Genomic DNA, 25,479 nt, shown 5'->3' with positions numbered 1-25,479 from the left:
ATGTGTAAATGCAAATTTCAAGTGGCAGGGCCTAGTTTCAAACCTAGGTAGTGTTTCTCAATCAGGTATTGATAGGAAAAGTCTTCAGGCTATTGAAAAATAGCAAAAAGCATAACTATGTTTCAGAAGTAGAAATAATTGGGGTGTGAGCTACTTGCTCTAAAAATTATTTTCCTCCTTCAGCACTTGCTCAGGCCGAGCCTTGCGTGTATCACTTCCTCCTGACGATCAAGTACCGATGTATACATCATAGTTTTGTCGATCTGATGGTGTACAAGTAATAGCAGAAGAACAAACAACGTGTTCTTCTGGTGTCCCGATGTCAAATAAATAGTATCGTTTCCACAGTGAGGGTGAAGCAATACATTTGCAAAGACTGGAAAAAATACTAGTAATGTGCAAAACAAATGCTTCAGGTATGCCAAACGGTGTTCTTAAAATTCAAAAATTCCGTTCTAGATTTATGGGCAGAAGGCATAGGCCTTCATGGAATGCAGACTCTAAACAGGGTTGCATATCCAACATTTGGGGACAATATCAGGAAAAGTGGTTCTTCGAAATTAAAGCTTAGCATAAGTCGTTCAAATCAATAGTTTGGAAATATGGTTATTATGAACTGGGTATTTGCCATGTATCATCAAAACTTGAAAATAAAATTGACAAAAGTTATAATGGGATGAGCTTTAACATACCAAAGATAGAGTTGAAGAACAGATATCCGCATAGGTATCTAGATATAGGGTCATGCATCTTTCAATGGACTTTGTCAGTGTGTCTCTATTAACTCCCTGGGGAATGGGTGCCTTGATTTCCACAACCGATGTAGATTAGCTTACAAAGAAATATATGCACGGTAGAAACATGAAATATCATTTGATATAGTATCGCTTGAAAAAAGATTTCTTACAAACAGCCGGTTCATCTAACACAATGTTCAAGGCATCATTGTGGTTTATGATCTCTGGGGAAGATGGGCCAAATAGCCGTAAGTATTTGAGCAACAAATGTGTGTACTTTGGGATAAGATATAACACCATGTACAATGTACACTTTTGTAAATGACATACTGTATTAGGTTAGCTTTGAACCAATTCTTCTGAAGCTGGTTAGAAGTAGGTTAAAGTGATAACAGTTTAGGGGAGCCTGAGTGGCTCCCTCAGTTAAGCGTCTGACTTTGGCTCCAGTCACGACTCAAGCCCCGCATAGGGCTCTGTGGTGACAGCTCGGAGCCTGGAACCTGCTTCGGATTCTGTGTCTCCCTCTCTCCCTGCCCCTCTCCCACTTGTGCTCAGTCTCTCTCAAAAATAAATAAACATAAATAAATAAATACACAAATACATATAAATACATAAATAAAGTGTAACAGTTTTTCAAGCAAAAGATTAAACTCTTGCCTTATTTATAAGGGGACCCCATCCAGGTGCAAATAACTCCACAGATGAAAATTTGATTTATTTTCCTGATTTGTGTATGGCTTAAGCAGTTTAATTTTGAGCAATAGGGTAAATTGGCTGGTTATCTTTTCAACTTTGTTGTTTCCAAAAAAAACCTTAGTTTTCACAAAGTTTCATCTGGGAATGGACTATTGCCTACGACTCATCCTCTGTCCCAATCCCTCTGCATCTTCCACGAATTCGGGCTTTGTATTCTCATTTCTATATCCTATAGCACAAACAACAAGAACAAAAAGTATTTAGCTTGAACATTATCATCTGATTATTTGGATTAATGGAGAGGATCAGGGGGCTCATATGACAGAAGAAGTGACAAAAATTATGTTGTTTCCAGGTACTCGGTTATCATTAGTGTGGGGTGGAAATGAAGGAAAGAACTTTCTCTTTTCTTCCTTCTTTATTTTTCCTGTCTTGACTGCACATTTTCTGTGGGGAAACATACAGCAAACCACTTAGTAGCAATTCACTATACTATACGGAGGCAGTTCCCAAATGCTGGACAAGGAAAGGGAATTTCGGAGAGCAGGCCAGATTGACGTGGGCACTGAACCAGGAGTAGGATTCGAGTCAACAAAGGAGAAGCCTATATTTGACATTGGCTCTAACAAAACATTGTTTTAGACATTATCGCTGTGTTAAATTTAGATCCGTTTCAGATAAATTGGGTAATTTATTTATATCAATTAAATGCATTTAAAATTACTACCTAAACCCCAAACCAGCCGGACTGGAGGCTTCCAAATGCTTTACAGATCATGGCTGTTTAGCTAAGAGACACGAGATATTGAAGAATTATAATCTAGACACATTGTTGGCTGACTGGTTATTTGTGGCAACCTAACCGACGCGGAGCGTGCTTTTTCCTTACTGGTTCCCAACAATGTCAAACAGCAGCTTTAAGCGCCAACCAAAGGAACTTTAAAAGAAAAACTGATTCTCGTTTTACAAGAGTCTGGGATGGATGCTATCAAGCTTCTTTGCCTTCACCGAACCCCCAAATAGCCCTGTCTCGTCATGGTAACATTTTCCATTATATGGGTATATGGCAGAAGGAAAGCGGCAGCCTAATTGGAAATACAGCGTTGGTACTTCTCAGCCTGAAAACATCTTCCAGATGCCTCTCTCCAACGAAAATTCCAAGAGGAAATACTAAACCTCACTCCTGACAAGTTTAGAAAGCTTAAGAGGATGAAAACAGGATAGACAGCCGGAGAATATTTACTCTAGGTGCGTGAGTGTGCTGGGCTGCGGGGGGGGGGGGGGGGGGGGGGGGGCTCAGATGCCAGAACCAATCAGGGCGCAGAGAGGAAGGGCGGCAAATTCAAACTGTAGGCGCAACCCCCGAAACCTGGGCACGAGTCCAGCTCTGTTCTCAAGGGGTGACTGGGGAGTATTTGAATTTGCTTCCAGCTTATGTTTTCTCCTCCATCGTTTACTTAATTCTAAAGGTTATTCGAACTGGTGACAGAGCCCTTTTGAAAGTAGCTAGCTCCTAAGTGAGGGACAAGCTCAGAGCCTTTGTTACTTTTCCCAGGAGTCCCAGAGCTTGGCTAAGACCCAGTATTAGTTTTGCCGCTTAGTTACTGTAATAGGAAAAGCCGGGGACTGTTCAGACTAATAACTACTGTAATGAGTCACAGGATCAGCACAGAATAAGCAAGTGGCAGCTCTCTCTTTGAGAATATGGGTGGCTCTTAAAAGAGCCGTTAGGGTTCAGTTTACAGCCAACTCACTGTTCACTTGGCGCTGGTGTACTTGGTGACGGCCTTGGTGCCTCGGACACGGCGTGCTTGGCCAGCTCCCCGGGCAGCAGCAGGCGCACGGCCGTCTGGATCTCCCGGGACGTGATGGTCGAGCGCTTGTTGTAATGCGCCAGGCGCGACGCCTCGCCCGCGATGCGCTCGAAGATGTCGTTGACGAACGAGTTCATGATGCCCATGGCCTTGGACGAGATGCCGGTGTCGGGGTGCACCTGCTTCAGTACCTTGTACACGTAGATGGAATAGCTCTCCTTGCGGCTGCGCTTGCGCTTCTTGCCGTCCTTCTTCTGCGCTTTGGTCACCGCCTTCTTCGAGCCCTTCTTCGGGGCGGGAGCGGACTTCGCTGGTTCCGGCATAATTCAGAGCAGCTCAAGACTCCTAAAGGAAAAAACAGAAGAGAAACTAGGAGAAGGGCGTAATGCGCCCCTTTTATATAGAACCACATATGCAAATAAGGCGTAAATTAGAGTGCTGTGTCTGATAGGTGGCCGCTCAGGGCAACGTCAGGAGTGAGTTCTGCCCAATCGGAATACAAGGATCCCAAAGTTGCATTTCCATTGGTTAAGATGAAGCTGCAATGTTAACCAATGAAAACTTTTGTTTTTCAAGCCCAATAAGGGTTATAAAAACTGCTACCTACCCCCCGTTCGGTTTCGTTCTGGTAGATTATAGCAGTGTAGCTTTTCTGAGCCGCAATGTCTGGACGCGGAAAGCAAGGCGGCAAGGCTCGCGCCAAGGCCAAGACGCGCTCGTCGCGGGCCGGGCTGCAGTTCCCGGTGGGCCGCGTGCACCGCCTGCTCCGCAAGGGCAACTACGCCGAGCGGGTGGGGGCCGGCGCGCCGGTGTACCTGGCGGCCGTGCTGGAGTACCTGACGGCCGAGATCCTGGAGCTGGCGGGCAACGCGGCCCGCGACAACAAGAAGACGCGCATCATCCCGCGCCACCTGCAGCTGGCCATCCGCAACGACGAGGAGCTCAACAAGCTGCTGGGCCGCGTCACCATCGCGCAGGGCGGCGTCCTGCCCAACATCCAGGCCGTGCTGCTGCCCAAGAAGACCGAGAGCCACCACAAGGCTAAGAGCAAGTAGTGGCCTATATGATAGTTTATAGTAGCTCGAGTAAGTCGAGTCCAAACCCAAAGGCTCTTTTCAGGGCCACCTATCTTTTCTGGAAAAGAACTTAACATTTCTTTGACACTAAGGAAGGGAAGTGAGGTGTGGGGAAGTTGGGTCACTCTTCACGAACCTCCGTCCTGGGTTGAAAGCAGGACACCATAGGTTAAACCCTAACGTGCAAAGCGGGGTAGATTTCAGCCCACGGCGGTGATTGGGGATAGACTTTTTCGGTATCTTCATTGTTTACGTAGCTTTTCGGGTAATGAAATTTGGCGCAAAAAAAGTTGCCTTCCCTGACTTGGGCGGACGGCGCAGCGAGCAACCGGCCCCCGGCGGCGTCAAGCCGCACCGCTACCGGCCCGGCACGGTGGCCCTGCGCGAGATCCGCCGCTACCAGAAGTCCACCGAGCTGCTGATCCGCAAGCTGCCGTTCCAGCGGCTGGTGCGCGAGATCGCGCAGGACTTCAAGACCGACCTGCGCTTCCAGAGCTCGGCCGTGATGGCGCTGCAGGAGGCGTGCGAGGCCTACCTGGTGGGGCTCTTCGAGGACACCAACCTGTGCGCCATCCGCGCCAAGCGCGTCACCGTCATGCCCAAAGGACATGCAGTTCGCGTACAGGCGAACGGAGAGCTTCAGGGCCCGATTGTCGTGCGCCATCCCAAGGCTGGCCGCCACGTCCACTCTTCCTAACAGTACCTAAGTTTTGAGACACTGCCCTCGCCAGCCCCCCTCCGTGTTGGCAAATGAATGAAATACTGGGATTACGCTGGTAGGTAGGACACCGTTCTGGAGCCCGAGAAATGTTTCTCCCGTTTGGGAGGAGCCTAAAATCGTCAGTGCCCTTGGTTGCTTCCGGGTGGTTATTTCTGTCCCACTTTAAGTTTTAGTTCCCACAACTATTGCCATTGAAATGTAAAGTGTAGTTAATGGCACAGGCTGTTCCGCCTTACAGGCTTCAAGGTCCGTGTAGAGTAAGGAAAATCCTATAAATAGAGGATTGTATGGTTTGACCAAGGAATGCTTCTGAATGGAGAGGTGGAGTGCGCTGTGGCTCCCAACGACCCAGGTCTCTCCGCCCAGCTGACCGGTTAGGTGTGGAAGGAGGTTTATTGACGTGACTTTCTTTTGTTGCTGTTGTCACCAAATAAGGAAAGTTCTGCCAATGGTTTTGATTGCCCAGGGCACAATCTTGCCTCCTAGTTTCTGTGCACTGGACCCCTGTCACGGATGTCATCTCAAAAACGGGGAGAAAAACGTTCTTCGCTTTTTTTCTTGAATGTCACGGACGACGTTGGCTGCCTGATGACATTTATGGAAATTCTGCTTAGGATAATATTTCAAGGGTATAAAATGCAAACATTGCAAAAAAAAATGTTTATTCCACTTCTTATCCAAATTTTAAAAAGTAATAAATTTGGTAGGAGGGATCAGTGTGTTTATATAGTTAGCACATTCCATAATACAGTCTTTTGGAGACATCTGTGATTATATTCATTATTCAGTTGTTATGTCTTCTAATTATAGGCCAAGAAAAATAATTTATCCTCTATGCTTTTGAATGTTTGGCTGAGACCCCTGCAGTAGAAGACAGTTTTCCCAAGAAAAAAAACACACAGAAATTTATTAACGTTGTTAAACAACAAAAATTCAAGTGACTAAAGGTCAAATTGGCTTTTTTTCAATGATTCCTGGAGCAGGCAGCGTCCCATCGAGCAACAGAAAGGAGTTCTGCTGCGCTATAGAAAACGAAAGACTTTTCAAGGTGGAAATGCAGCAGAAAATGGAAATTATTAGCAAAGAGTGCATTGTTTCAGTCAAGGTCATCCTCCTAAAGGGATTGGCTGGGCCTACTGGTGGATTATCTCCCCAGCACAGACTAGGTTAATTGCTCCTTGAGTAGCTAAAGGTTCCATTCCCAGGGTGGGAAACCGATCGGATTAGGCGTTCAGGCTTGGTTTGCTGCTGTGGGGTTTCGCACACGTGACTCCATCTGGGGTTTACCGTCTCTGTGACGTGTACCTCGTGTGTACGCAGGAGATAACACTGGGGAAGATGAGCTCCAGAGATGCCTCAGAAGTATGGCTTAAGTACCGTCTACCGCTTGTCGGGAAGCAAGAATTCCTGTCCCCTTCAAGGGTCCTTCTAGCTGGACTAAGAATCCCATTGACGTGAGAAAAGTTAACAGGAGAAAATCAAATTTAACAGCATACATATGGGGAATCCACACAGACATGGAAATTCCAAAGACAGCCAGGCCAAACAAGGCATGTATGTCATCCTGAACTAAGAAGGGGGCAGAGGTCTGGGACTAGGAAGGGAAGGAATGCATTCACAGGGCCATAGGAGCATGCTAATTCCATGTTTGTCCTGCCATATGGATGGGTCACTCAGATCAAATTTATCGCCGCCAATAACCCTGTTCTGGGAAAGACCCCCAATTTAGGTTGTTCTATGTAGTTAGTACCAAGAGTTTCTCCGAGCCCGTGGGGTCTTCACGCCTTCAGCTCAGAATAATCTTCATGCCCAGTGGCGCATCTTGGAGCGGCCTGCCCTTGGCCCCCATGAGCCGAAGACAAAAGGTGAGGGGAAGTCAGTTACGGGAAGGTCACCAGGAGAACAAGAATGAAGTCCGTCAGGCAGATTTAAGTTGCTGCCTTCTCCGTTGATAAGGGTCGAATGATGTCTACTGGTGTGGCCGGGTGAACTGGGGAGACCCTGAGCCCTAAGACCTCGACCAAGCCCAGATCAAAGATGTCACCGAAGGCTCTTGGTCGCCTCATGAGAAAGAATTTAAGGGCAGACACAACACAGTGGATGAGAGGTACACTCGAGATGTGAGAGCGGGTGAGCTCAAGGGAGAGAGAGAGCACTTGTGAACCAGGGTTGAGGTTTCTATCAGTTATTGACAGTTGTTAACAAGGAGGAGGAATATTGATTACCTGGGGGGCGGGGATTTCTTGGAAGCAGGGTTTTGGGCCTTTTCCTCCTCACTTGCTGGGGGGCTTCCTGTCCTGGCGCCGCCATCTTGGGCCCCTCCAGCATGCTGGGTCTTTCAGGGGAGTGTGGCCAGACAGGCCTCTGACCCACCCTGCAGCTGGGCACGGCCTCCTCCGCCCTGGCCTCCAGGCATCCTCTTAGAGCCTGACTAACTGCCTGCTGTGACACTGGAATTAACCTTTCCCCTTCCTGGTAGAAAGGGAAAGAGACATCTTGATAAATCTACTTCCTGTTTTTAGAGATAGAAGGGAAAAACCAAGAGCTTTTCTGGTCTCTACTTTATCTCAAATGCCTTCAGCTGAAAATAAACCTTATGCCAGAGTGGAATATTCTGGGGGTGGCCTATTCTGCCACCTTTCAATACCTAATGCTAATATTTTGTTGGTATTTGTTAGTACAGAATTAGGTCAGTATTAATAAAAAACCTGAGGTGCGCCTGGGTGGCTCAGTTGGTTAAGCATCTGACTCTGGCTCAGGTCATGATCATGATCTCACAGTTTGTGAGTTTGAGTCCCACGTCAGACCCTGCGCTGTCAGCTCAGAGCTTGGAGCCTGCTTCAGATTCGGGGTCTCCCTGTCTCTGCCCGTCTCCCACTCACGCTGTCTCTCCCTGTCTGAAAAATAATAACAAAAAGGTTTTTTTTTAATTAAAAAAAAACTTTAAATCTGCATTGTATTTCTAAGTAATACACAGAGAACGTGTCTAAAAATTTTAAGGCAAACTAAAGCTGTCTCTTTACAATACTTCTCAGTATTGTATCTTAACTCCATCACAGGATACTATGCCCCTCGGGTCTTTTGCCTAAAATAAGACACACACTGGAAAAAAAGAGCTTAAGGAAAACGTGGGACAAACGTCAGTACGAGCAGGTGAGCAGTAAAGGTCAGGTCTTGGGGCCTCGCTGGTGACATTGTCACTTTCCTCCAGTACCGCACCACTTACCTGCTGAGTTTTCATCTGGTAAGGAATGAGAAGACCAAATCCTCTGTCAAAAATTTGGTTAAGATGAACCTTTATGGATTTGTCCCGAATATTTGGTCAAGTGCACAAAGACCTATATATTCAAGGTGATTGCAACATTGTTTTAGTACCAAATTTCATCAAACCTAAAACACTCACTGTTGTAAGTTAAATAGCCCATTGTGTGCCAATAACCTGTTAAAAGGCAAAATTCAACCAAGTAAACCTGAAAATCTAATTGGCTTCGTTAAATGAAGATTCGTGAATTGGGCAGCATCTGAGGAACTGTATAAAATGGAAAGTTTTTCTAGGAAGAAGGGTGGGGCAAGAAAGTTATAAACAAAAGAAAAGAAAAGATTGTTTCCGGCCGGAGCACCTTCCCTTAAGGGTGAAGTCAGGGGGTCTGATTATGCCGATTACCTCACCTTCCTTTGGAGGATGAACAGGCCCCCTGAGACAGATTATACCTCTTTGGTGCTTATCAGAAATTAATTCATGTTAATTTTAGCCATTCTGACTGGTGCGTTTGGGAAAGTATTCTAAGAAGATGATGCAAATACCCAAGGCAGTCATATACACGAAATGTTTAAGCAAGATCAAAAAAGGATAAGGAATTTAAAGATCAAGTCTAAGATCAAGAATGTTTAAGGACAATGAAGAGCAGAGGGGCCGGGGTGAAAGCGAGTTCACAGGGTGGTCAGAGGTCACAGGCAGAGGTCACGGGCAGAGGTCAGATCACGCCAAGCTGAGTTGTATAAACCATCCGAAATTACCATTCGAAGCTTCGAACGTGGGAGTAGCACAACCCGACCTACATTTTTTCCAGAAGTTCACTCACACAAGTGTATTGTGAATACAAAGTTCAGAAGTAAGGCTAGAAGTTGGGAAACCATTGCTGTAGTCTGCTCGAGAGATTTGGCCTAAAGGAAACAGTACAGAGTCATTAGGCATAGGATGTATTTGGCAAGTGTAACTAACTGAGTTTGCTGCTGAGGTTCGTTATGCACATTAAAGTACGTGTCTTTTCCATTAAAATTCTCTTGTTATGTACCAGTCTTCCTTCCTGGTACTTACAAACGAAGATTTCCTTTAAAAATGTAAATATCTCTTACAATAAAGTAACTTCTATTTTCAGACATTCTCCTGTATCTGCTGTTTCGCAAATATAATCAGTTCAGAATAATCCTTACGAGAAAGAGGCACACTCAGCTACCCTTCAGCTGTGAAAGGTACAAGGAAAATACCTTGATTTGAATGAAGTTTATCTTGATCTATAAAAGTCAGTGAGTATGAGAAAACGGCCCAAATGGCATTATATTTTCATGAACTAATACACTGTAGGTTTATGGAAAAATAAATACCTTCCGCTATCACTTTCAGAAACTATAAAGAGCCTGACCAACTTTCCAGATCGCTGCCCACTGCCAACTTTAACAGGATGCGTTGCCAGGCAAAAATCCATGAAGTCAAAGAGGGAGGCTACTGGTTGGTGGGAATTTTACTGATTTTTAAAGTAGAGAAAGCAGGGTCTGTAAAATGTATTCCAATTAACTCATGTTGGAGAAATACAATTAAAAGCAAAAGGCGCGGGGCGCTGGGGGGCTCAGTCGGTTAAGCATTCTTGATTGCCACTCAGGCATCATCTCATGGTTCTCACATCTCTCTCAGCGCTGACAGCATGGAACCTGCTTGGGATTCTTGTTCTCTGTCTTTCTCTCTCTCCCTGACCCTATCTTCCGGCTCTCGCTTTCTAAATAAATAAACAAATAAATGAATAAATAAATTTAAAAAGAAGGAAAAGAAAACAATCTTTTTATTCAACACACATTAAGCCAGAATACTATGCTCATCATAGGTAATCTCCTAAAGAGACTGCAAAGGCACAGAGAAACCTCACTTTTTTAGTGAGATTTAGTAGCTAAGTGGGTACATCCCTTTATATTAGATACGTTTTGCAGTGTGGACGCAGGTAACAGCTGAACTTGGGTCCCTTTCCTTCTCAAGAAGCTGGCAAGTAGAGGACTGTTTCCCCTGATGATTACCTTTCAAAGAGAGTAAGATCCTTGAGGAAAGTCCCTGAGTTAAGGGGCCAGCAAAAGACTTATTTAGCCATAAAAAGGCAAGAAATTCTGAAACAGAAAAAGGAAAATAGAAGGACCCTCAGGGAGAACTAAGCCTCTTAGTTCCTATTTGCATTTGCCCTTGAACTAACCTATGCTATCCGTCCCTTTATAAAATATATAGAATATACCCCCCCTGGTTGAATGGGTTTTGTTTCTTCAAGTGTTGGGCAAGTGTTCTTTTATTGCCACATAAACGCAGAAAAGAAATTTAAATATCTTAATGACATTTTAAAATTATGTGTATTTCTTTTATAAAATTTAAATGGAATACTTTGGAAATACTGTAATGCAACATTTGCTAAAAGTAATTCATTGATATAAAGGGTAGCAATAAAATCATTGGATAGCAAGGGGATTACATGCTAATGCTGAAAAACGTGTTAAAATTTCGCAGAATTTAAGCAATAGTAAAGTTGTATATGTTTTTTTTTTCAGCTAAGTATATTTTCATAAAGATTTTCGTAGAAAGACCAAAGTGTACTTTTTTCCCCCTGCATTAGAATTTTTACTTGTTCACTAATGACAAATTAATTGCTCTTATAATTAATGAGAGCTTTTAAAAAATTTTCAAATGATATATTATCTAGGAAAAAAAAAACAAAACCTCTACTGAGATACACTTAAAGACCTAGATGGATGGAGAGATTCAGTATTTTTCAGGTTAGGAAAACACAGTATTTGCCATAATAAATGTATAGCGAAATGCTATTTTTCAATGTTACAAATATAACCTTCAGCACTGCCAGTGGACTAATCAGAGGAACAGTGAAAACTCAAGAAATAATTTTAAGTGAGATATTCAACATATGAGCAACTAATTCCCTCGAATCAGTGGGGAAAATACTATGTTCTACTGGTTAGCTAGCTGGTTAACTTTTTAAAAGTTAATTATCTATACAAGAAACCAAGTCTGGATTATTAGAGTTAAAATTATCTTAATGGCTCTCTTCATTATGAGTAAAATGTAGTAGGAGCTGCTGTTGAAACTGAAAACTGCTACACCTTTGCTGGAAGAGAATTTAGCAATACACCCGCAAGATCTTAAAATTCTGTTTTACTAGCACATCTTGTTCAACATCTAGGAAGTTAGCATCTGGAGCATTATTCCCCCCGTATAACCTTACAAAATGCACAGTCTTACACACATAGTTAGCAAAGGCATGCATATTTGTAGAGACATAAACGGAGTATTTTCTTCCCTGTGCTCTTTAAAGTGTATCCTCTGCAGTGTTAAAGTTTCGTTGCTTAATGAGGATGGGGTACGGAACACGCTACACGAGAACGAGGGGAAATCGCCCGGGTCCTGGGTGTAAAGCGCTCCGAGAACAAAGGAGGCTCGGGTTTAGGTCCCTCCTCCAACCCAGGCGGACTTCCCGCCGCTGCCCTTCCGGTTCTCACTCCGGTCCGCAGAGGTTGCCTATAAAAGAGAGCTGCGCGCTCTGGCTGCATTCTTCTGCTCTCAGACTTCTGGAAGATGTCAGGTCGCGGCAAAGGCGGGAAGGGCCTGGGCAAGGGGGGCGCCAAGCGCCACCGCAAGGTGCTGCGCGACAACATCCAGGGCATCACCAAGCCCGCCATCCGGCGGCTGGCCCGGCGCGGCGGCGTCAAGCGCATCTCCGGCCTCATCTACGAGGAGACCCGCGGGGTGCTCAAGGTGTTCCTGGAGAACGTGATCCGGGACGCCGTCACCTACACGGAGCACGCCAAGCGCAAGACGGTCACGGCCATGGACGTGGTGTACGCGCTCAAGCGCCAGGGTCGCACCCTCTACGGCTTCGGGGGCTAAAGTTTTTTAAAGGTTCCCGTCGCTTACCAAAAAGGCCCTTTTTAGGGCCCCCAAGTTTTCGTTAAAAGGGCTTTAGTGCTTGTCTATAAACGGGTCTCGGTAGAGCCGTTTTTAAATGCGGCTTAATGGTCATTTCTGCCCGGGGAGTTCAACGTGGCCGGAGGATGGGAGTTGAGACCCCGCGGGACAGGACCTGGGCCCCCCCCCCCCGACCCCTTTTCACTGCGTGGTGGCATTGCACGGCATCTGGTTATTTTTGGATCATTAGCTTAGTCCAAAGATTTTGAGAAATCTGGAAGCGTCCGGCCTTAAGGGCCAGGCCCACACTAACCTAACCTAACACCGATCTTTTAAATACATTCCTTCACGTCCGATCGTGAAGAGGCCAAGCAAAGTAATGTTTCCCTTAACAGGAAACTTGTTTGCAGAGAGCTCTAGAAGAGAAAATCTGTCTTGCACTGTAGACCACATTCATGATTTATCCATTCCTTTCTCTGTTGGAAATTTAAATTGCTGTATTTCCCTCCATGACCTAGCACGGCAATGGGCATTGTACTCAGCTGTACGCCTTCTCTCCTTGCTTATCTAGGAGTGGGATTGTTCACCAAGAAGATCTGTGCATATTCAACTTGACAAGAAACGCACAGCTTGCTTCTCAAGGTTGTAGTTTGGGCTAGATTCCCATATTCCACAAGTACCAAGAGTTCCTACTACCCCCCTCCCCCCCCTGCAAATCCTGCTACCCCCCCCCCCCCCCCCCCCCCCCCCCCCCCCCCCGCCTGCAACATTTTGCTAACAGGCAGACCAGATTTTTGCCTGTCCGCATTTGCTAAATTGTATCTCATGTATTTAAATTGCACTTCTCTGATCGTAACAAAGTTGTTTACTTTCTTACAAGATTTTTGGCTATTTTGGAGTCAGGTCTAATAATGTTGGGTTTATATTCTTAGGAGTTCTGCCAAATGATGCCTGTTCGTACAGGAGTTATTTCCCTCGGTTCCTCAAAGAAATGCAGGCACAAGTGGACGAAATTTAGGCTGCTCATGGCATTATTGGGCTTGGAGATGGAAACTTTTTTGAAATTACTGGCAACTGATCGTCCTACTCTCTTAGTAAGCCATGATTGATGGCCCGAATGCCTAAAATTTGCAAGCCATTATGAAAGACAAAAGGTAGAGTGAAAGAGAAGAAATCCTGCCTATAATTTGTTTCAATTTGTGGTAAATACTTTCCGTGGACTCTCTCACGTAATCTTGATCGGTTTTATTATTCTCATTTTAAAATGGCAAAATAAAGGCACTGCCAGCCAAGTCAAATAACCAAGTCACAAATATATTCTATAACACGAACCTATAACGTTTTTAACCATTCTTCTCTGCTTAGCGCGGCTAGAGAAGCCATCACCAAGAGTCGGCTGTAGTCCTAGTCCCATGATGAAGAAATGGCAGACGTGTATCAGGACAAGTACAGGGACAGCTCGTGACTATCCCCATCTGATCGTTATTCCGATCTCTTCTACAGTAGATCCGATTGTGGGCCTAAGAAAGTCACTTTTATCATCTCTATTCACAGATTTCATGTTCTCTCTGGAGAGCACATAACTCACAAAGTTCAGATCAATGCTCTCCTGCAGATGGGCGAACAGATGCACAGACTTTAATTTACTCAAATCAGTAGAGGCACGAGATTCCAACGGTTACTTATATGCCCTTATTTTCCCCCATTATACCACCGGTCCCTTCTCTCTCTGGCAATATGACAAACCAGTAAGCTAGCCACATTACTGCGAGCCCTTGTATTCCATTTCTTTACTCAGGAGAAAAGGTAAGCTTATCTTTGCCTTGCATACCTCTCCCCCAGGGTGGTCTGGCACTGTCCCGGTCCCAAATGGGCCGGAGAGGCCAACTTTTTTTCCCCTAAGCTGGATGAAAGCACTGCTCTACGAATCTAACGTCCCCTCCGGCACACAGTATCTTTCTAATTATAGCGTACCGCGCCTAGGACATGCGATAACCGGAGGTAAAAGGCTGGCTTTGGAAGACCAGTGGGGACTGAATTTACCAACAAAAGCAGCTTAGAACCCCTAACGGAGAAAAGTCACAAGACAATAGGCTGTTAGGATCGACAGGAAGCCACTCTTGCTCACAACCAAAGGATCCACATTCGCGCTACAGCCAGGAATCATTTTCAGTTCACACAACACACGGATACAAACTTGTGTTACTCTCCCGTTAAGGGGCATACTAGAATGTTTGCTGCAAACCCGCAAGAGCCAACTCACAGCACATCCGGTTTCCTTCCTGCCAGAGGCGGTTACGGGCACAGTAGGCATTACTCACTGCAATGGAATGAATCCTCATGGTTGCCTCAAAGAAACCGCCTGAACTTGAGCCTAGATTCTAAACATGTAGTTACAGCTCTGATACTGACAGGTTAGTGGCTCTTAAAAGAGCCTTTGGGTTAAATATTCTTACTTGGCAACTTTACTTCGCGCTGGTGTACTTGGTGACGGCCTTGGTGCCCTCGGACACGGCGTGCTTGGCCAGCTCCCCGGGCAGCAGCAGGCGCACGGCCGTCTGGATCTCCCGGGACGTGATGGTCGAGCGCTTGTTGTAATGCGCCAGGCGCGACGCCTCGCCCGCGATGCGCTCGAAGATGTCGTTGACGAACGAGTTCATGATGCCCATGGCCTTGGACGAGATGCCGGTGTCGGGGTGCACCTGCTTCAGCACCTTGTACACGTACACCGAGTAGCTCTCCTTGCGGCTGCGCTTGCGCTTCTTGCCGTCCTTCTTCTGCGCCTTGGTCACCGCCTTCTTCGAGCCCTTCTTCGGGGCGGGAGCGGACTTGGCCGGCTCAGGCATGGCCGAGAGAAGACCTGACGCGCCGAGAAGAGAAATGAAAACTATACTGCGGGCAAAGCGCAACTTGTCCTTTTTATATAGAAGCCCTTATGCAAATAAGGTGTAAGTTACAGTCCTGGGTCTGATTGGTGACTAGTCAACTTGACGTCACAGTTAGTTCTGCCCAATCGCAACGCGAGACTCCCAAAACTTCATTCTCATTGGATGAAATAAAGCCAACAGCTTAGCCAATGCAAAGTCTTCTTTTTCGCGCTCAATAGGGTTATAAAAAGTGCTGGCCTGGTGTTGGCTGTATCAGGTATTCTCTGTGCACCTGGGGTTGTGATGTCTGGACGCGGGAAGCAGGGCGGCAAGGCTCGCGCCAAGGCCAAGACGCGCTCGTCGCGGGCCGGGCTGCAGTTCCCGGTGGGCCGCGTGCACCGCCTGCTCCGCAAGGGCAACTACGCCGAGCGGGTGGGGGCCGGCGCGCCGGTGTACCTGGCGGCCGTGCTGGAGTACCTGACGGCCGAGATCCTGGAGCTGGCGGGCAACGCGGCCCGCGACAACAAGAAGACGCGCATCATCCCGCGCCACCTGCAGCTGGCCATCCGCAACGACGAGGAGCTCAACAAGCTGCTGGGCCGCGTCACCATCGCGCAGGGCGGCGTCCTGCCCAACATCCAGGCCGTGCTGCTGCCCAAGAAGACCGAGAGCCACCACAAGGCCAAATAAGGAGTAAGGTTAGGGAAGTTGCCAAACAAAGGCTCTTTTCAGAGCCACTTAAGCCATCAAAGAGAAAGCTGGTGCACACTATCTGCTGTGTTTTTTGGTGACTGTTGTAAGGCCTCGTTAATCGTGGGAGACAAAGTGTCATTTCTACGGGCGATAACTACAGAAAGGACAAGCTGGAGATAAGGGGTAGCGGGTTTAGGACAGGCTTGTCTAGAAGTTTCAGATGGAGCCAGTCAGGCAAATTCCTGAACCCATTTTGATTACGTTATCCGTTACCAGTTTTAGGCGGCCAAAAGTACCGGATGCAGTGGCCACTTTTCCAGAAGAAACTTAGCTGTATGAATGTACTAGAGTTCTGGAAAAGGACACTGATTCTTAAGTGCTCTGAATTCTCAGGTGATGGAATTCTTAGTGGTCTAACCCTTTTTAAGATTTCATTCCGAAGGTAGGGAGTCTGACTTACTGGTTGAAAGTACACAGAACTTACTGAATCCCACATTGGTAAGTCCTTGGTCCTATTTCTTTGGCGCACATGTGTTCATTTGATTCACTCTTCCAGCGGCTCAGGACCCAATAGCAGATGCAACCTAGAAAATCTGCCTCCGTGGAAATTACTCCGGTAAGAGAGACACACACAGAATCATACAATAGGTTAGGTGTCAAATATCTGGTGCAGAAAATAGAGCAGCTCCACAGCATAATGGGGACCCCTATTTTAGATGGAAGGTAAGCGTAGATAACTTCTTTAAAGGTGTATCTGATCAGAGACCTACGTTCATCTAAAAAAGAGATGAGCCAGGTAGATATTAGAGGGAGAGAATTACAAGCGGAGGGAACTGAACATGCAGAGGCCTTAAGACAGAACACGTGTGTGGCATTAGTTGGGAACAGCCAGTAGGCCCAGAAGACTACGGTGTTAAAGCAAGCGGGGGGAGCATAACGTAGGACTTTGTAGTATGTGGATTAATGTGGATGGGTCATCAAAAGCAGTAGCAATCCTGATCTCTGAGGTAATAAATTTGATAATACAAATCAAAGTTGTCAAAATCTGTGGACCCCAACCCACCTAAAAAAAAAGAGAGAGATACCATAAACGTATTAATTTGTCGTGTGGTCACAAACAGCGATGTTAAGAGCGCACAGTTTATAATTCAATACACACAGATTTGTTTGCTACTGAATGGAAGGAAGAAATATTCCTCTGTCCAGATTTCTTCAAGCCGGGTTAAGAACTCAATTGACATGAGACGGATCAGGAGGAGGAAAAAAATGTTTTGTGACGTGCGCGGGGAGGCCCAATAATGAAATTGACACTTGAACAGACTGTAAAGCGGGCAGTTTTCATACACTTGAGACAGACAAAACAAAAAACAAAAAGTGAGGATTTGACAGGGTAAAGAAAACAGATGTTTGGGAATCTTAATTAGTAAGAAATTTTAAGTAAAAGTTGGGCTGAGGTAGTCGATTGGTGAGAGACGTCACAAGGCTTGTTACTCTCAATTCACTTTCTCTGGTGATAAGTGGTCTTTTACTTTTCCGTCCTGGGAGGTGACCTTTCCTAAGGGAGATGTTCCCTGCGTCCCGGGGGACCGAAGATGGTGTGAGGTCCTCGCACCTGCTGCTTCCCAAGAAGCTCCCGTTCAAAATAATCAATACGCCATAGAGGTCCATTTGGGGCGGCCTCCCGGGGCCCCCACACTAGTCCTGGTCTTGGCTCGCGGAAGCCCTACTGAACAAAGCAATAATAAAATGCCAGAGACCCAGGACAAAGATTATGGTGACAGAGCAACGCAGGTGAGGTTCTCCGGGAGCGGATGCCCAGGTGGAGTTTGGGGTACAAGATGTTATTAAGGACCAACAGCTGTGACAGGAGGAAGAGCAACTAGGACCGGACAGAGGGTCAGACCGTGCCGCGGGCCAGACAAACGTGGGGGCACAGACCCCTGAGCCACCCGTCAGCGATGTCCCGCACTGGGCAAAGATCCCCCCGGCCCAGTGTGCATGGCCCCGCTTTGCTCTGTGCGGGCTGCAGGCTGCCCTGGAGGAGGGCGCGGCCTTGAGCCGGGTCAGGTCCTGAAAACCCTGAAGTTGCTCGGCGGCTGTTGTAACCGCACTCGCTCTGCAGCTGGACAGCAAGGCTTCCCCGGAGGGGGGTCTGCGCCCCGCATTTGTATGTCTCTGACATACGTTAACATGCATGTAAACACTGACGGTGAGTAATGTCTGTGATGGTGTTTGTAAGACTTACTTTTTAACACATATGGCTGGTATCACCTCTTTACTTTCATTGGGGAATTCAAAAGGGATGTGGTTTCTTTTTAGAGAAATGAGAAAATCTATAGACTTTCTAAAAAATCTTTACTAATGTTGTCTACTCCCGTAAGATTGTATTAGATGCTTGATTCACCACAAAGAGAAAGTGATATAAAACAGTTATAAGGACTACAGGGTGGGGGGAGGCAGGGGGTGGGGCGGGCACCTGGGGGGCTCAGTCGGTTGAGTGGTTGAGAATCTGACTCTTCGGCTCAGGTCACAATCTCATGGTTTGTGAGATCGAGCCCCATGTCAGGCTCTACACTGACAGCACAAAGTCTGCTTGGAATTCTCTCTCTCTCTCTCTCTCTCTCTCTCTCTCTCTCTCTCTCTGCTCCTCCCTCCCTGTCTCTCTTAAAATTAAATAAAGTTTAAAAAAAAACCCAACAACAATTATAAGGACTACGGAGGATCTTCCACTGGCCCTCCCTCCTTCCTCCAGATCCAGCCAATCACCTCGCTCTCCCGGTACTGGGAAATAATCCAGCCTCACACCATGATGTGGAAGCTTCAGAATGAACAGTTGAGGCCCAAAGGGGAGGAGAGGGAGCCTTTCAAGAGAACATGGAAGGGAGATTCCATACAGACCACTCTGGGCTACAGATGAGGCGGGTATTGTTCTAATTCCAACCCAGAAAAGAAATGCTATGGGCTGAGTGTTTGTATCTCACCCTCACCCCCTAGTTCTTAGGCTAAAACCCTAAACTCCAATGGGATGGTACTAGGAGGTGAGACCTTTGGGAGGTGACTGGTTTTCCATGAGGTCATGAGGGTAGAATCCCCAGGATGGGATTACTGCTCTTATAAGAGCGAGAGGGGGGCGCCTGGGCACCTTGGGTGGCTTGGTCGGTTAAGTGTCCGACTTCAGCCAGGTCACGATCTCACGGTCCGTGAGTTCGAGCCCCGCGTCGGGCTCTGTGCTGATGGCTCGGAGCCTGGAGCCTGTTTCAGATTCTGTGTCTCCCTCTCTTTCTGCTCCTCCCCTGTTCATGCTCTGTCTCTCTCTGTCTCAAAAATAAATAAACGTTAAAAAAAAAAGAGCGAGAGACTAGGACACCTGCCTCCCCGCAGCCCACAGAGACATCACGTGAGCACACAGGGAGAGGATGGCCTCTACCAGCCAGGAAGCCAGCCCTCAGCCGACACTGATTCTACCGGCACCTTGATCTTGTGGTTCCTAGACTCCAGAACTGCGACAAATAAATGTATTGCTGGGGAAACTGGGGAGACCCTGGGCTCTGGGGCCTCGACTCAAGCCAGACCCAAAGGAGTCCCGTAAGATTCCTGGTCTCGTCAGAAGGAATTCAAGGACAGACACGCTGGTTTCCCACTCTTTCCTCTTCACTTGGCCAGAGGCTTCCTGTCATGGCGCCGCCATCGTGGGCCCGTCTGGTGGGATGGGGCTTCTCAGGAGTGCGGCCCGGACAGGCCTCTGACCTTCCCCACAGCTGGGCACGGCCTCCTCCGTGCTGGCCTCCAGGCTTCCTGTGAGAGCCGAACTAAATATCTGCTCTGACATTGTTATTTAAGCCGCCAGCCTACGGTGTAGGCTCCCACAGCGTAAGCCAAGAAAGTACAGTGTGATTCAATCAGATTCTCAATTGGTAAAAGATAACTCTGTAAATCAAGATATTATCTACCTCAACACAGAACCCGTACGTAACTGCCCTTCTCGTAACTACCTGGTCTTCTATACTTTGGTCTAAAGTGTGCAAACCTTGGTTGAGAAGGTTCGAAGGGACATGTTGAAAGATTTTAGCAGAGGAGTAGCGTGTAGATGGTCAGATTTGCATTAACAAACACCAAATGAGGGGCACCTGGGAGGCGCAGTTGGTTAAGCGTCCGACTCTTGATCTTGGCCCAGAGGGTCGTGATCCCACAGTCTGTGGGTTCAAGTCCTGCACCGACAGCGCAGAGCCTGCTTGGGATTCTGTCTCTCCTTCTCTCTGCCCCTCCCCTGCTTGGGCTCGCACCCGCTCTCTCTAAAAATAAATAAACAAGCTTCATAAATATATATTTTTTTTAATGAGGAAGAATAAAACTAGATTTCATTATTCAAGTCATGTTTACGGTAGTCGTTTCCTGAAAACGAGGATCACAGTTAATACATCCTTTTCCTCGTTCTATTCTTTATTCCTTCATCACACCTATTACTAGATGGAGTTGTTGTAACACATGGGATATAGGGAACAATTGTAAGGTCAGATCTAATGTTTAATATCAAAGCAAAATATCTAATATTTATCCCCCAAAGTAACTACATGATTCAGACAGTTAATAATGACAAAATCTCAGAGATCTCCATGGTTATGGATAATGGGGATGCTTGACTAAGGACAAAAGAATATAACTTTATACCAGGCTGACTTTGTTGACGTTGCTTCACTTATCGGGGAATCTAAACCCTATGTGTGCTGTTAATTTTTTTAATGTTTATTTGTTTTTGAGAGAGAGAGAGCGCGCCCACCAGCAGGGGAGGGGCACAGAGAGAGAGACAGAATCCAAAGCAGGCTCTGCACTATTAGCTCATAACCTGATGTGGGGCTTGAACTCATGAACCGTGAGATCACGACCTCAGCTGATCAGATGCTCAGTAGACTGAGCCACCCAGGCGCCCCCCATGTGTGCTATTTTCAGCACCTGATAGGAGTTCTGACATTTACAAGAATGACTGATACCTACACTCACAACCGGCCATCGGCATATAAATTTAAGATCCCAGATCTCCCTTGGAATAACACAAAGGAAAATACCAAAAGAACTCTGAGGGCAAAACTGCTTGTGCAAATTAATATCGTTTGACCCCTCAAAAGCTAACCGCATTATATTCATGGTAGAATTGCTAAACGAATTGGTATCTTTGTGGGGAAATCATTGCATCCCATACCCTGCTTGCTTGAAACATTTATGAATTAATAAAACTATCAGATCAGAATTAGAAAGCCCCGTCATGGACGGGCCCTTCTGACTTGGCCTGGCACTGTCGCTAAATAAATCAGAAGCCTCTCTGAACATTCTAGTCAGTTTCCAAAATATCCTTTCAGGAGATCAGTTTGCACAAAGAGATCGTATTCGGCTTGTTCCGTCCCTTTCCCAGGGGAAGGAATGCTGTGTTACAGTGATCTTGTCCCCCCAACCCCCTCAATCTCCCCACTCAAGACCTAACCAGCACCATTGCCAGAAGCAACTAGATTCTCCTTTCTTCCTGGCTTCTTTCCCTCCCATTGCCTCCCCCTGGCGGAAACTACCCAGAACTCTGCTGACAAAGGAATCGAAAAAAATATAATCTCTAGTCTTCTAGCCCTTGGGATACAAAGAAAAGCGTGAGGTGGGAACAAAGACACAACAGACACACACTCATAAAGCAAAGGGTTCACCATGCATGGCCTTCTCTACATCCACGACTTCTGTTCTGCTTTATTTCTTTCTCATGACACTCTAATCACAAGGGATTGTTTACTGCTTCTAAAATAGGTGATGGCTCTTCCTGCCTCAGGACCTTTACATGTGCTGTTTTCAAGGCCCAGAGTGTTTGTCCATCCGGTCACTCTTTGCATAACTTCCTATTTTTTTTTAACATTTATTTATTTTTGAGACAGAGAGAGAGAGAGAGCATGAACAGGGGAGGGTCAGAGAAAGAGGGAGACACAGAATCTGAAATGGGCTCCAGGCTTTGAGCTGTCAGCACAGAGCCCGACGTGGGGCCCGAACCCACGGACTGCGAGATCATGACCTGAGCCGAAGTCGGACACTCAACCGACTGAGCCACCCAGGCGCCCCAACCTCCTATTATCCTACTATTATTTTATGTCATTTTTCATAAAAAATTCATCTCTTGGTGAGGTATTCCCCGAATCCTGATCCACATTACGCGTTCTGCAGCCATTCGCTGTTACTAGACCAGATTCTTAAACTCCTTATCAATTACCATATCTTACAAACACATATCTTATTTGTATTTGTGTTTAATGTCTGTAAACTTCACTAGCATGTAAGCTGAAAGAGGTCAGTATGGCAGCCAGTGTTTCACCAGAAGGACGCTCAGACTGAATACTTTGATATCGTCTCATTGGCGTGTGAAGAGCAGGGAGCAAGGTGTTAAGAAGTCACAAGGGACAGAGAAGCTGATCCAAGGAGGCCGTCACCACCCCCCACCCTCCCAGCCCCAGAGGGCAATGGGAGGAAAGGGAATCTGGAGACAAAGGGTGCTCCTTCCTCTGTCTAAACTGCCAAATCCAGCCGGGAAGCCGGAGGGCAAAGATTGAATTGGTCGATTCAGAGGTCAGCCTCCCTGCCGGTGAAGGAGGGGAGAGCAACTGTCTGGCCCAGCCCTTCCCCTTGTTCCCCGGCACTTCCTCTTGTCCTTTCCCACATGAAAACTCTGTATTTCCAACATAGGAGGGTGACCTGGCAGCCTGCTCACCGGATAGTTTCAGTTTGTTCAGAGACCCACCTTAAATTTAACATGTTACCACCTTCTTAGAAGGTGTTGGGGTAAAAAGTGAGAAATAATCAGCTGACATAATACAAAGCTACTAGGGATCCTGCTTCTGATCAGGAGGCTTAAATTAGCCATCTCACTTCCTTCTAAAAACTCATTCCTTATCACCCTGACCTCTGCGAGCACCTTAGCCGCATTCTTACACACATGGGGGCAAAATCTACGCCTTTATTCCCGTGGGACCCATGTCCTTGCCAGTCTTTTTTTTTTTAATTGTTCCGCCACAATGTTTTTAGTGCCCAGGGCTGTTGGCCAACAATACTTAGAAGCTTCTCTCGGTTCCAGTAGTATCTTTTTCGCCCCCATTGGATAACAGACACCCAATTACTTCCTGGAAATTGGGATGAATCATCCCAGCGAGAAGAGGAACTCTTTTCTCTGCCTATTGGTTCAGTGGCATGGAGAGACTAAAATGCGCAGAGGCCGTTCTCAGCCTTTAAATTTGTTGAAAATGGGGCGCCTGGGTGGCGCAGTCGGTTAAGCGTCCGACTTCGGCCAGGTCACGATCTCGCGGTCCGTGAGTTCGAGCCCCGCGTCAGGCTCTGGGCTGATGGCTCGGAGCCTGGAGCCTGGTTCCGATTCTGTGTCTCCCTCTCTCTCTGCCCCTCCCCCGTTCATGCTCTGTCTTTCTCTGTCCCAAAAATTAAAAAAAAAAAAAAAAAAACACGTTGAAAAAAATAAATTTGTTGAAATTGACTAATCAATTAATTTGAAAACTGACAATGCTCCCTCCTGGACACATTGCTCTATTGGGCATGAAGACCTTCAAGCCCTCGGAGCTGAAGTTCACAGGGGTAGGATACAAAATTCTCCTAATGGATTACTGGGTGTAATGATGAGAGGGGCCATTCTCACCTTGACCCCTTGATTCCCAGATCCGTGTATTCTGAATACAGAGGGTATGGCTTTCTGTGTTGCCCGTTGTTTTAAGGCACGTTTGGAAGGAACACCCTGTAGGACAAAAACTTGAAGATCCTCGTCTTTCAGTTAGTGGCATAATGAGCTTCCAGAAGGCCATTTCACAGTTCTACCAAGCCGCTAGCTTCTGGGTGATGCGTGCATGTTATGACCGGTGAATACCATGGGTACAAGGCCATTGCCTCAAAGTATGTGCCCAACTTAGAGGCACTGTTTGGGTTTCCATGAAGGGTAGGTATCCTGTGGGCCCATGGACGGTGGTAGGAGCTGAAACATATAAACAAGGAAAGCAAATTCAGGCCCCAAATAGGTGCCTACCTTGTAAGGAAAATTCAGTGCTTCCTCTGTGAAAGAAGGGTCTGGTATAATCAAATCGCTAACTAGTGGCCACTTGATGGAGCCCCGAAAGTGACCCGGTAAGGACGCTCAGCAGCGACCTCTGCCGTTGGCAAGCAGGACAGTCAGCAGTGATGGTGGCCCACTCAGCTGGGTGTTGGTGAGCGTTTGATTTGAACCTGCCCAACTCTGTACAGGGAGAATCTTGCCTTCGCTGTTTGGCCGGGGAAAGAGGTTAACTGATGCCCACAGAGAGGTCACCGTTTCCACCTGATGGTTAACAGCCTTCATGGGAGGAGCCCTCTGGTAATCACTTTGGGGTGACTCGAAGGCATTCGGATGCACACCCAGTGCTGTGCTGACAGGATTTCCCTTACCCTTGGGCTGAGTTGTAACTTACAATGCACAGCCATCCAATTCTACTGGTGCTAGAATGCTCTGCAAAGCCAATCGAAACGGGCCATGACTGCCAATCCTCTGTTAACTGGTCTTAAGGAGTTCACCACGACCTTATTGAAGGAGGTTGAAGGAGACGTATCCCGGCAGTAGGAACAGATACCAAAGGAGTTCAGACTGCATCACACACGCACCCCAGACCATCTCAGTTCTGGTCTTATCTATAGAATTTCACCTTCAAATAAGATGCTACTGTGAGTACCCAGTTGTATGATTCAGTAGATCATAGAACACCTGGGTGGGGAATATCTGTGGACACATATCTACTTTGTGTCCCAACGTCACGCATTCAGTGACTATAATGGCTCAGTAGGTGTCAGAGGCTACTTTTACATAAAGAATCGTTGTCATTAGAAGCAGCCATGGCCTTACTCTAAGTCCCCGGGTGTAGTACTCTTCATGAGGTTTGCAAGAGTCTCTTGGAGCATCCCCGTGCGCCACGGATAACCTGCACTGGGAGGAATGTGTCGCGAGGAGAGGGGAGGTCAGGAAAGCTTCCCGGACGAACTGAAGCTACTGGATCCAACCGGGTGAAGAGCAGGCAGAGGGCAGGGCAGCCCGCCAGGGGGCAGGGCCGTCCCGAGGGGCTTCCGGTCCACGCCGGCAGCGCGCAGTCGGGTCCCGGTTCTGGCAGCCGGGGAGGCAGGAGGAAGAGGCCGGAACGAGGCCGGAGCCCCTGCGGGCAGCGCGGGGTGCGGGCCCAGGCCGGCTGGGCCCTCCCGACCTCAGGCAGGTGCACCGGGCGGCACCCAGCCGCGCGCTCCGGGGACCCCGGACCCGGACTGCGCTCCGGGCCCCGCAGATTCTGGCCGGTTGGGGCACAAAGGGGCCCCAGGATGCCTCTCTCCGAGGCAGCACGTCTCCGGCCTGCGGCCAGAGCGCAGAGGACCACGCGTCGTAAAACTCGGGCAGAGACCCGCGTGGGCCGGGACGTGGGCGTTCCCGCCCCCGGCGAGGGGCTGCCAGGGTCGGCCACGTCCAGGTGGCGGAACTTAATGTTCCTCCCCTTCGGTTTGCTCGCCAAGAGCACAGTATCCGAGCGGGGAGGGCGGAGCAGTCATCGGGGTGAGCAATTCAAAAAAAAAGGACGGACGGCCCAGTGCAGGTGTCTCCCGACGACACAGGTAGGCGTTGCTGACAAAGGAGGAAGGCCGGGCCGGGAGCGGGTGGCCCGCGGTGGCGC

General features: G+C 47.4%; 5 protein-coding genes across 6 annotated transcripts; 3 read left to right on the top strand and 2 right to left on the bottom strand.

Moving 5' to 3' along the window:
* Positions 1–3,187: 3,187 nt before the first annotated feature.
* Positions 3,188–3,617, bottom strand: LOC101086971 (histone H2B type 1-J). The gene is given in 2 exon segments (XM_023249598.2): positions 3,188–3,231; positions 3,234–3,617. Coding segments are annotated over 2 exon segments (378 nt in total). The 5' UTR covers positions 3,571–3,617; the 3' UTR covers positions 3,188–3,190.
* Positions 3,618–3,864: 247 nt separating this feature from the next.
* LOC101086721 (histone H2A type 1-E-like) lies at positions 3,865–15,851 on the top strand. Of its 2 annotated transcripts, XM_045058514.1 has the most exons (2): positions 3,865–4,287; positions 15,764–15,851. In XM_045058514.1, the coding sequence occupies exons 1-2, from the start codon at positions 3,910–3,912 to the stop codon at positions 15,770–15,772; spliced, it is 387 nt and encodes a 128-aa protein (XP_044914449.1). In that variant the 5' UTR covers positions 3,865–3,909; the 3' UTR covers positions 15,773–15,851. The 2 variants fall into 2 exon arrangements, with proteins under 2 accessions (XP_044914449.1, XP_003985748.1); XM_003985699.6 differs by lacking the exon at positions 15,764–15,851 and having other exon boundaries at positions 3,865–4,375.
* On the top strand, positions 4,577–5,820 carry LOC105260537 (histone H3.3-like). The gene has a single exon (XM_011282071.4). It carries the CDS (start codon positions 4,592–4,594, stop codon positions 5,018–5,020), a length of 429 nt encoding a protein of 142 aa, XP_011280373.2. The 5' UTR covers positions 4,577–4,591; the 3' UTR covers positions 5,021–5,820.
* On the top strand, positions 11,853–12,212 carry LOC105260538 (histone H4). The gene has a single exon (XM_011282072.4). The coding sequence runs from the start codon at positions 11,886–11,888 to the stop codon at positions 12,195–12,197; it is 312 nt and encodes a 103-aa protein (XP_011280374.1). The 5' UTR covers positions 11,853–11,885; the 3' UTR covers positions 12,198–12,212.
* On the bottom strand, positions 13,446–15,105 carry LOC101086477 (histone H2B type 1-K). Its single transcript, XM_045058516.1, has one exon. It carries the CDS (start codon positions 15,059–15,061, stop codon positions 14,681–14,683), a length of 381 nt encoding a protein of 126 aa, XP_044914451.1. The 5' UTR covers positions 15,062–15,105; the 3' UTR covers positions 13,446–14,680.
* Positions 15,852–25,479: the final 9,628 nt, after the last annotated feature.

This window comes from Felis catus, chromosome B2 (genome assembly GCF_018350175.1).
Source record: "Felis catus isolate Fca126 chromosome B2, F.catus_Fca126_mat1.0, whole genome shotgun sequence".
Taxonomy (NCBI): domain Eukaryota; kingdom Metazoa; phylum Chordata; class Mammalia; order Carnivora; family Felidae; genus Felis; species Felis catus.
This window is presented reverse-complemented; position numbering and strand designations above follow the sequence as displayed.

Coding starts and splice junctions, on each gene's coding strand:
- LOC105260538 (XM_011282072.4), top strand. CDS start 11,886: ATGTCAGGTCGCGGCAAAGGCGGGAAGGGCCTGGGCAAGGGGGGCGCC.
- LOC105260537 (XM_011282071.4), top strand. CDS start 4,592: ATGAAATTTGGCGCAAAAAAAGTTGCCTTCCCTGACTTGGGCGGACGG.
- LOC101086477 (XM_045058516.1), bottom strand. CDS start 15,061: ATGCCTGAGCCGGCCAAGTCCGCTCCCGCCCCGAAGAAGGGCTCGAAG.
- LOC101086721 (XM_003985699.6), top strand. CDS start 3,910: ATGTCTGGACGCGGAAAGCAAGGCGGCAAGGCTCGCGCCAAGGCCAAG.